The sequence below is a fragment of the Coturnix japonica genome, chromosome 3, assembly GCF_001577835.2.
Source record: "Coturnix japonica isolate 7356 chromosome 3, Coturnix japonica 2.1, whole genome shotgun sequence".
NCBI classification, from domain to species: domain Eukaryota; kingdom Metazoa; phylum Chordata; class Aves; order Galliformes; family Phasianidae; genus Coturnix; species Coturnix japonica.
In genome coordinates this window covers 88484752-88496311 of record NC_029518.1, presented here as the reverse complement: position 1 = coordinate 88496311, position 11560 = coordinate 88484752, and the positions used below count along the sequence as shown (strand labels likewise).

Here is an 11560-nt window from a genome sequence, read left to right as displayed (position 1 = left end):
GCTGCAGATTCTTCAGGGTGGCAAAGCTAGAAGGGAAACTGCTGTGAGGAGCCCATGGCCCTGGGCAGCCTGAGGTGGTGGGGGGCAGCCAGTCCATGGCAGGGTTGGGTGGGTGGGCTGTGAAGTATCTTCCAGCCAACCATTCTGTGATTCTATGATTCCTTGATATGTTCCCAGCACAGTAGCCATGGGCCGTCATAACTGCAGGTATCCTCATTCTACCCCATCACAGAACCGATATACACACAAATTTTTCATGTTTTGTTGCAGGTTGCCATTATCACGGAGCATTATATGCCTTGCATTGATAGAACGCAAGAAGAATAGGTAGAATAGGTTGACTTCTGAGGTTTTAGATGAGTGCATTGAACTCCACTCCTAACTTCGGATTCCCTAGAGTTGAATTCACCATCATTGGTTTGCCTCATAGTCTCTTCATCTTCCTGTTCAGGGTTCATTTTTTAAATCTATGTTATGTACCAATTTAGATGAGTAAGCTAAGCATCAGAAGGGATTCCACCAGCAAATTATCTTCCTTTCCCCCAACTCTTTGTCCTTGCTGCAATGTCATTTAGCCCAGAACAGTAAGAAATATATAGGAATGATTCCTTTCTATTGGTGGATGTGACACTGATTCTTGAGATCTCTGATTCTTGAGCTGCTCTATCCTCCACGGTATTTCAGCAGCTGGTTTGCTTGCAACTAGTTGCAACATCATCAGTTGTGTAAAACAGAATTTGATTACTTTCCTTCTAAAAGACCCTGAAAATTGTGAGCCACAGTCTTTTTGGGATGGCACATGTTAATATGCAATAAGCTTAACCAGAATGGTCAACTGTTACTGCTGTGTGCAGTGACACCTGCAAGTCTCAGTCATGGATCTGAATACTGTCACACTGGATCTCATCTACAGCCCTACAATTAATCATAGAATCATAGAATGGTTGGGGTTGGAAGGGACCTCAAGGATCACAAAGCTCCAAACCCCCCTCCCTGCCACATGCAGTATCTAATATTACACCAGGCTGCCCAGGGCTCCATCCAACCTGGCCTTGAACATCTCCAAAATTAACAAAGTAGACCCTTCAAGATAAAAAATAATAATTAAAATAAATATATAACAAACAGATCTTTGGCACTACTTGGGTTTAGACAACGAAGGAAAGTTTGACTCCTGTGCTGGTTTATTCACCTCTTACAGTCTCTTGTACTTGGAGCCTGCTGCCGTGTGAGCAGTGGTTCCAATGTGGCTGAGCCAAGACCATCTCCAGCAGCCCAACCTCCGAGGCAGGAGGCAGTATGACTCTTAGCTCCTCATGGAGGTTATATCCACTCTCCTGTGCACTGTTCTTCCCAAATCAGAAACATTTTCAGGTACATTAGCTATGGGAGAAGCTCACCTGAACACCCCTTTGAATTGCTCAGGTCCCACGTGAGCAGTCCAGGTGATAGGGATCCCCACATGATGCAGACCATGATGGCCCCAGTGTGCAAGGCTGAGGTCCAGCTGGCAGCTGGTGCTCCCTCCTCCAGCCAAGGCAGCATAAATGTGCAGCATGTGAGTCACAGCAGGGATGATGTCGTACAGCAGCAATTAATTTGCTCCTAAGGCAAACCAGTTTGAATGGTGAAGGCTTTTGCAAATGGAATTTACTGCTCCAATGCAAATAACTAACTGGCAACAACAACCCCTTAAGTCTGAAACCCAGTAGGCAACGGGCTGACATTTGTGCTGCAAAGAGTTTACAGATTCCCGACGAGCTGGATAGGAGCTGTGTTTTGGAGCAACAAGTGATTTATTACTGTGACAACCAGTAGAAATAGAAGGACCTGCTGGCAAGCAAGGGTGTGATTCGTTCCTTTGCAAACAAGTGAGAAGTAGCCAGCTGGCCAGCAGCCATGCCCAGGAGAAAGCCCAGGGGAGGGTACAGGTCTTACGTCTGCTTGAGTCTTGCCTGTTAAATAGCAAAGGAATTCATTGTTGGCTCTTTTTTATCATTATTGTTATATTGTACAGAATTACATTTGTTTTTAGTAATGTCTCTACAAAGTAAGCTGGGGAGGCAAAGGTCAGGCTGCCTTCTAGATATTTCAGCTCTCAAGCAATAGGGCTGCGCTCTCTCTGTTATTCATGAGCAGAAAATCATTCTCATTTACACTGCAGCTGCCCCTGCAGGGACCAATCAAGGTCTCATTGTGCTGCTGTCTGATTGGTGGCCAGAAGCAGAAAATTGCTGGTGCCTGCTTGGATGTGGTTCAGAAACATCTGTTCTTTGCCATGTAAGGTTTAACATGAGCACATTTGGATAGGCAAAGCACATAAGCCCATGGTTAACGTGATCTCTGTCCAGGAAAATGTATTACAGTGTTTCTGTCCTCTTGAAGAGAACAGAATTTAAACATGCGAGAAAACACTTGGCTAAATCAGATGGGGCTGCTGTACCCAGACCTCGTGTCTTTTGAGCATTACACATCAGGGAGTTTTCTATGGGTGGCTGGGGTCTTTACACGGGCATGGTGATGAGGGGTTGACAATTGGACTAGATGATCTTAGTGGCCTTTCCAACCTTAATGATTCTGTGATTTGCTGCATAAATAAAAGTCCTGTGCCAGTGTGGTTTCTCTCACTGGCACGTTTTATGCCTGCCCTTGTGACTGAGCACAGTGCTGGGTGGGAGCGTGCCACTCATTGGCAATGGGCTGTGAGCAGCAGAGGGATGGGGCCTTTCAGCTGTCTGAAACAAAATAATGGAGTGTGATAAACTGAGATTAGAATGGGAAAAATGAGGCTGAAAGGAAAGAAAAAAATGTTACAGTGATGAGCTGTCCAATCATGGAGTAACCTTGATGGAGCAGGGGAAAAGAAACCAAAATAGCATGTAGTGTTTAATGATAATTAGTCCTGAATGGACTGAGAGAGAAGAGTTAATTCCTCACTTGCTGATAATGGATGAGCTCAGACTTCAGGGATGTGAAAAGTTAAAAATCAACGTATGGTAATGAATTCATTTTTTATGTGACTATGACAATTTGTGGTTCATCATTTTTATAATGCAAAAATAAACTACAATGACCAACAGCTCTTTCATATTCTGGGTATGGAGTAAAAATGCTGCCTCTTACACATTACTATGCTGGTAAGCATGCAAAAAGCCTATTTTGTAATGCTGGTAACTGTAATGCAGCAGAAACTTTGGTTGGGATCAGTGGAGTGCATCTGAGTGATAAAGAATTTCCCCATAAAGCTGTTACAGCAGTTGGTGCTGCAGTTTGTCTCCTGCATAGCCAAGCAGGTGCCGGCTGCCAGAATGCTTTCTAAAACTCTTTGCAGTGCTGCCCGATGTGCTGCTTTCCTCCAGCGGCTGTTATCTGACCTTCCACCATCCCATGAGCTCTAACACAGAACTGTGAGCTCAGGCAAAGGCTGTGACGAATACAGATTCATTTATTTGCAGTGCTACCTACTAGAGGGTAGAGGTTAATTCTTTACAGTATAGGGAGTCACAACATTTCATGCTGAAACCATTTTCCATTGAGGTCAGGAGAGCGATGAAATGAAAATAACTAGTTCTGTAGGCATATACAATGTAGTATTCAGCCTTTTCATTCTGAGATGTAATGTTTAAAGACAGTCTTTTACTTAGATTCCTTTTAAGACTTTCCTTCCTTCCTGTGCCTATTATACCTCTTTAACTGACCAGGATGATTTAGCAGTACTTGTCTTCCAGCACATTAAATAGATTTTCAAGGTTCCCCTTACATGGGAAGAGAAAAGGCAGCTTTAAGGCATTGGCAGCTTTTCATCTACATACGAAAGCAACAGAAAAGAAACAATGAAATGGCACAGCTTCTCCTGGAGCTCTCAGACCTTTCCATCATCTCCATTTTCCCCCTAGCAATTTATGTGAGTGTGCTTCGTGCATTAGCCTGGTTTGCTCCTCTGCACCATTCCCCTTCTGATGATCCTACGGCAGGCAGAGCTCCCACTGAATTTGGGCCTAATCTGACTAATTGCAGGAAGAGAAAACAATTTCTGTTTTAGAGGAATGTCTACAGCCAAAGCAAGTGCATTAAATACACATTGCCCTGAGTTTATGAGCATTCAAGGATAACATTCCTGCAACTTCTGATGAAGTTTGATCTGCACCAGTAAGTACAGAGATTATTCCTCACATCACCATTTGTCTGAAAGGTAAAATGCTATGTGAAATCTGGTGTGGAAAGAAATGCTGATAGTCATAGAAATCATAGAATCACTGAGCTTGGAAAAGATGCCTAAGATCATCAAGTTCAACCACCAACCCATCCTCACTGTGCCCACCGACCAAGTCCCTCAGTGCCACATCATTCTTGAACAGCTCCAGGAACAGTGACTCCACCACCTCCTAATTTCCAACCTAAACCTCTCCTGGTGCAACCTGAGGCCATTATCTCTTGCCCTATCATGAGCATTTTGAGGCAAAACACAGTAATATTGGATGGACAGGCAGACAGATCTGCATGTCCCCAGTAACTTCATGTAGCAGTGTGGGCAGGAAACACTGGGGTTTGTCAGGGGTTGCAGCACTGATGGCCATGTTGGCAGATGAAGCACTTCTCCCAGCATAACTCATAAAGAATTCTGATCCATTTATTCTAACACATCTGAGAATGAAAATATAATGGTTTTGTGGTCCTTCCTCTTAGGCTTTTTGACCAGGGAGATTCAAGGACAACATGAGGTGTAAAGAAAGCTGCCTAAGGGTTGCTGAGGTTGCATCATTGTCACATTCAGCTAAAAGCCCAGCAACAAAACCCTTCCTGTAGGTGTTTTTTATCTGAGTGTCCCCAAAGCCAAGGTGGCATGTCAGCTGTGACGTGCCTCAGCACACAGCACACATTGGTTGCTCTGTGACTGCTACCTCCCTGAGATTAATGCCGTGTGTCACCAATCACTGCAGCCATCTCCCACACATCTGAAAGCAATTTCCACTCCATTAAGCTCTATCCCGTGTGATGCCCAGAAGGCTGGAAATAGGCTTCATTTTACCTACAGCCTTAAAAATTGCCACCAATCTACCGTAGGGTAGCTCATTAAGCTAAAACTATTGAATCAGATTCTGCTGGCAGCTAATCCCAAATTTACAGCTGAGGTTGGTGTTAGTTAGTTAGGAGATAAAAGCAATCCCTTCAAGGTTTCACTCTAGAGTTTATGTACAAGAAGGGGACTGATGGCAGCTAAAATCACAGTAGCTCTGCTTTCCACATTTCTGTTCACTGTTTTCTTTGGAGAGTTAATGTTTTCTCCCCAGCCCTCCCAGTTCCTTACAGAAAGGGTAGGCCATTTGCTTTGTCTACTGGGAGTCCAGAGCCTCTGGATGGTCCCAGGGCCAGCATGCCCTGTCCCTTGCCAACACCTTCATTTCCCCAAGGGCTCCTGCAGTGTGGGCAAGGCAAACAGGTAGAGATCTGTGCTGCCCATCCACATACATGTAAAATATGCATATGTCTTACCAATATATACCTTACATAATCAGCTCCCACCAATACAGTGCATGCAGCCTGGCTGAGATGCATCAAGGTCACCCCAAAGCTCTTCTCAGTCTTAGGCAGACCCCGGTGCTTAAAGGCATAATGCAATGGGGAAATACAGCAATACATTTATTTCTGATAAGAGAGGTTCTTTTTTTTATTTAATGTCACATTAAATAAATGGGAAAGCACAGCATTGAAGATTTGGTACTGAGAGTGCTAAACATATCACTTAGCATTTATACAGTGCTTTCCTCACTCAGGAAAGCACTTTCTCTAACTTAATTCACTCTCAGCCACCCTCTGCATGTCATGAGGGAAGTCAAGAAGATTTAATATCTCCATGACAGATGAAGCATACCACTAGGGCTGGCTCAACTCCCTTCCTCTTACTCGTCTCCCACCCTTGGTATCCCAACCAAGCTGACTTTTGGTGGCTGCAAACCACATCTATATCCTGGAATACCCCAGAGGTTGGACTAGATGATCCGAATGGTCTTCCCAACCTTGATGATTCTATGAGGGACAGGATTGTGCCCCTCTGGTGAGAGCCAGGGAGTGAAAAAGACTGGTGGTGGGATTCTGGTAGAGAAAGGGTTGCTTTGAGCAAGGTTGGGGTGTTTAAGACAGGACATGATGAAGAGATGGTTTAAAAGCAAGGTCATGGGAGGAAAAAGGTCTTGGGACTCTACCACTGCTCCAGAGGAGGGCTACAGGTAGATGCTAAGGACCAGCCAATGTCACCCTGCATGGTCCACCACTTGCCTTTGTGCCCTTGATGCCACTGGAGAGAGCAGCCATTGACAGCAGACAGGTTCTCCTTCACCAGAGCCCAGGGGTCAGCGAGGTGTTAGGAGAGGATGCAGAGCCCACCCTGCACCTCTGCACCCCTCCTGTTGCCACAGCCCCATCACATGCCCAGATACCAGGAGAAGAGTCTCAGGGGTCTGCGTGGGGTCTCAGGTATAAGCTGCTCAGGGACAGGTCATGGCTCACACTACTGTTTTCCACCTGAACACAGGGCTGCTTGACACAAAAGGGAAGAAATAAGGACAGCCACTTTCATCCTTTAATACTCTGGGATCTTACTTTCAGTGTACACAAACATCTGTACCCCTGGGTCTCCCCTCCCCTTTAAGCTAGCATCATTCCAATGGATTGATTTCAATTGATCTCTCTAGTAAAGAGCCATGTTTTGCATTCTTTATTCACGCCAAATGAATGCACACGTAGACAGCACCTGCTTTTGGGAAGGATAGTAGCTACACAGTGGTGTTGATTAATATGCTGATTAATGATTATAAAGGCACTGATTAGTGCCTACTACCTCTGTAAACTGACATTCACAAAACCATACAGTTACTGTAGGGATGGGACAGGTTGAGTTGATTATTTTCTTCCTTAATAACCTAGTAATATGCTCATTCAGATAGACAGTCCTGCCCTGAATCCTTTGGAGATGACACCATTTCCTGAAACTTCCCTTACACTTACTTTCAAAGACCTAAACTTTTTATTGAGCGGTTCCTTCTCATTCAACTTCTCTTGCTTTAATGGTGAAGTAAAAATATTGCAAAGTAACTTACATTTCTCAAACTGACTGGATTATAAAGCCTTCCTGAAAGATACCTGCAACTATCGACTGTAATGTTGTAATTAAGATAGAACAGATGTTTATTTCATTTGTTTCTTAAAATACATTTGATTCTGTTTTGCATCACTGCCCAAAAAATAGCTTCAGGTGCTATTTAAAGTAATATATTTCTCTTGAAAGAGGAACAGATACGTATCCAGAAAGTTAACCCCAAGGTACATAGTACAAAAATGAACCCATTCATTGCCTTTAATATTCAGCACAAGATACATGCTCATGCTTTCAATATCTTTAGGCTGAGAGTGTTTGCAACATTTTGCTATAAACCTGAATCCATGATGAGTGAAATATTGCTTTAATCTTTGAGAATGATTTTCCTAGCTGCAAAGCCACTGATCACAGCCTGGAAGACACACTCAGTGTGATGTTGCTCTTTATTGTTATAGGTACAGAGCTCTGATTTGGCAATGCTGCACACTCAGATCATCAAACATTTACGGGTCAGGAAGAACTTTTCAGTCTTTAACATGGTTACAAATGGTTGTTGTCTGAATGCAATCATTATAAGCAGTCTGATCTCAATGGAGTCCTATGGTTTTACTTTGGATAATAACAGCAAAGTCTTACCAACTGCTGATGGAGGTACCACGGGTTAGTTTATGTTCACGTTGGAAAAGCAAAGCAGTGCTCCCTCCCAGCACCGACAGATCCCTCATGTCCTTTCCAAAGCTGTTTGTCAGGTTGTCCCCATCTATAGGCTTAGCGCAGACAACAGCTCACAGTTTATTTGCAGCTTTGAAGCCTGGTCCTATAGTGTTTCTCTTCTGACAGGAGATGAATAAAGGTGTCACTGTGGGAGACTTTTAGCCGGCTGCTATAAAAAGGGCCCTCCTTGCCCTCACTTGCAAGGTCCCCTAGTTCACTCTTGGAGCTTGCAGCTTTCCCCTCAGCTGAGTTTAGTTCCATCAGCTCCAATTCGTGCTTGGCAGCCGTTTCTAAAACCCTCTGTTTGTTATAGTACCTGACAAAGTTGTTAATGATAGGGTGGATGGGAAGGGCAATAGCTATCACTCCGCAAAGAAAACTGATGGCAGCATTCAGTTTTCCTAGAGTTGTTTTGGGGTATATATCTCCATACCCAACTGTGGTCATGGTGATGATTGCCCACCAGAATGACTGAGGGATGCTTTTAAATAAGGTATCAGGGTGACTTTGCTCCATGGTATAACCCAGGGCAGAAAAGACAAAGATCCCAACAGCTAAGTACATGAGGAGCAGCCCCAGCTCCTTAAAGCTGCGTTTCAGAGCATAGGTCAGGGTCTGGAGCCCCGAGGAGTGCCGTGCAAGCTTGAAAATCCTCGCAATCCTCATGATGCGCAGTGCCTGGACCGCCTGCTGGACATTGCTCAGCTCCATCAGCTTGGCTCCCAGGTGAGTCAAGGTGAGGCTGACATAGAAAGGAAGTATAGCTAGTACATCGACTATGTTCATGAATGACAGGGCAAAGTGGAGTTTATTTGGAGAGGAGATGAGCCTCAGCACGTACTCCATGGTGAACCAGCCTATGCAGGCTGTCTCGATGCTGTCCAGGGTTGGGTGCTCCACACGGTTCCCCTCCGCATCTACCACCTGCATGTCTGGGATGGTCCCCACGCACATCACAACCGAGGAGATCAAAATAAACAAGAAAGACAGAACAGCAATCACTCGAGCTGGGTACGATGATTCTGGCTTCTCCAAGAATTTCCAGATGTACTTTTGACATCTTTTCCAGCGGCTTTCGGAGGCATCCACTCCCAAGTCATCTAGGATCAGTTGCACCCTTCGGGCTATTTCCTCCAGTTCCTCCTTTTTCTCACTCAGATGAGTTTTGCAGCAGTCATCCAAAAATTTAAGATCCACTTTCCAAAATTCCATCTCATTCTTGAAACAGATGGGGCATATTCCTTTCTTCATGTGAATTTCCCCAAAGTAGTACACATCAATAATGCATTTGAAAGCATCTGGATCTCTGTCAAAGTAAAACTCTCTCTTTCCAGGATCGTAGTCATCGCAGAGGGAGAATATGCTGTCGTATCCCCCTGACAAGCAGTTGAGCAGCTCTGCCAGCCGTGTTTCTGGGTACTGGTTCAGACTATCACTGTAGAACACCTGCCTCACCCCACCGACATTGACTACGATCTCAGTTTCTTCGTTTCTCTCTGTCATGTCAGTGTCCGCATCTGGAAACCTAAAGTCACCTGCCATTTTAATGGTATTGGATTCTAGCTGATTTTTAGGCTGCCGTTTGTTTTCAAAGCCTTGTGGATTTAGTTTCTCATGAAAGCAAATCGGCAGCAAATCAGCTCTGCTGCAAATGCCACCAGACCGCCTGTAGCGGTGGGGGAAAAGGCTACGGACACAGACCTGCACTCGGGGAAGCCTGGTGAGGGATGCAACAAGCTGCAGTGAAAAGACAAGTCATTGGGCTGCCGTGCCTGAAAGCAGGAGGTTAGAAAGCTCCAGCGGATCGGAAAGAGAAGAAGCCATTCAATAAAACTCACCCCTCTGCTCAGTGCTTGAGAGTCTTTTCGGGTCCCATTCTCTCTCTAAAGTGCTATTTATTCACAGGTTGGAAGTCACGGCCGAGAAATCAATCCTGTGCTCTGCTTACTGCAAAGTGGCTGACAGTTCTCGGGGAGGGCGAGCCCGCAGAAAACTGTTGCCGTTTCCCTCTTCGATGTTTCCCTAGAAAGATGCTTTTTGATTGGGCTTTCTCTTTCCGTTCTCTTTTTACTTTAAGGTCCTCCCGAGTTTCCCCGCTGACTCCCGCACACGGTCGGTGCGAGTGTGCAGAGCAGAAACTTGGGCTTGTTTTCCCGTCGCTGTTTCCCAACGCAATGGGGCTGAGCTCCTTTCCCAACCCTACCCTCTTCTGGCGAAACCCAGCAAAGCACCAGCTGCAGCTGCTCCCGGCTATTTATACACCCGCACGCCTGCAAGAGGAAGGCTTTCCAAGATGCCATGCACCTGAGTGATATTGTTTTTACATATATTAAACACAGTACACGATAATCTATAAAGGAGTTCAGAGCTGCAGTACAGTGCTTCTATGGGAAATACAGTCAGGCAATTTGTTTGGTGGCAGAAGTCAGAGGGGAAAAAAAACTGTTTTGGAATAAATACCCAATGTAAATCTTGCTGTGATGTGAGAGAAGAGTGATTCCCTGCCAGTACTTTGAGTTACTGTCAGCGTTGCAGAATCATAGAGTCATAGCATTATTTGAGTTGGAAGGGACCCTTAAAGGCCATCCAGCCCAGCTCCCCTGCAATGAACAGGGACACCCACAGCTCCATCAGGTGCTCAGAGTCCTGTCCAGCCTGATCTTGAATGTCTCGAGGGATGGGGACCTACCACCTCCCTAAGCAACCTGTGCCAGTGCCTCACCACCCTTACTGTAAAAGCTTTTTCCTTATACCCAATCTTAACCTCCAATCCTTCAGTTTGAAGCCATTTCCCCTCATCCTGTCACCACAGACCCTGCTAAAGAGTCTGTCCTTCCCTCTTACAGCCCCTCTTTAGATACTAAAAGGCCACTCTCAGGTCTCCCTGGAGCCTTCTGTTCTCCACATTGAACTACCCCAGCTCTCAGCCTGTCCCTGATTTGTACCCATGTTACTGAGAACCAAACAGAGACCACAAAGCTTTCACTGTAGCTGTAGAGAAAGACTTTTCCTGCACTCTGTGCACACTCCCCAAAGGTCTGTGCCTTCAATAAGTTCTGACCTCTTTCCATTCACTGTCCTCTGAAACTGGTAAGATGAGGAGAGCACTGAGGGGCAAATCAAGCAACAGCTTACTTCTCCAAACTCATGTTGGTCCTGGGACAGAAAAGAGGGCTTTGATCTGCTCACTGTCATCATATCACTCTGTGATAGGGGAGTCCAGGACACAACTTGCACCCCATTTCTACTGATGGGGGATGAATGAGACATTGTGCACCAGACCTCTTAGAATCATAGAATCCTAAAATCACAAGGTTGGAAAGGACCTACAAGATCATCTAGTCCAACCATTACCATTGTTACCACATGCTACTAAAACATGTCTCGTAGCTCCTCGTCCAGGCATGGAGAGTGCACATTGCCTAAGTTCTTTATGGTACCATGGAGATAAGTCATGACTCCCAGGGAAGCACAGGCCAGGATTTACATTGCTGCTCCGGGCCCTTTCAGAACTTGCAGTGACCATCCTTGTCCCTGAGCTCTCACATGAGGAAGGAGTGAGAACTTGCTGATGAAGAGATGGATTGAAGAAACCTGTGAAGCAGAGGAACACAGTCCTTTGTCTTTCACACATCCGTGCACCAATTTATAGAGCAAAGCCTAAAGCCAAGTGGAAGTGGGTTCTTGCTGCTCTGTTCTTGCCATTCAAAACCCAGTTACCCGGGGAGGAATAAGACATGAATGAACCAC

The 11560-nt window shown here is 45.3% G+C and overlaps 1 protein-coding gene across 1 annotated transcript; it reads right to left on the bottom strand.

The window, feature by feature from the left end:
- Positions 1–5621: 5621 nt before the first annotated feature.
- KCNF1 (potassium voltage-gated channel modifier subfamily F member 1) lies at positions 5622–10023 on the bottom strand. The gene has a single exon (XM_015859480.2). The coding sequence runs from the start codon at positions 9350–9352 to the stop codon at positions 7889–7891; it is 1464 nt and encodes a 487-aa protein (XP_015714966.1). The 5' UTR covers positions 9353–10023; the 3' UTR covers positions 5622–7888.
- Positions 10024–11560: the final 1537 nt, after the last annotated feature.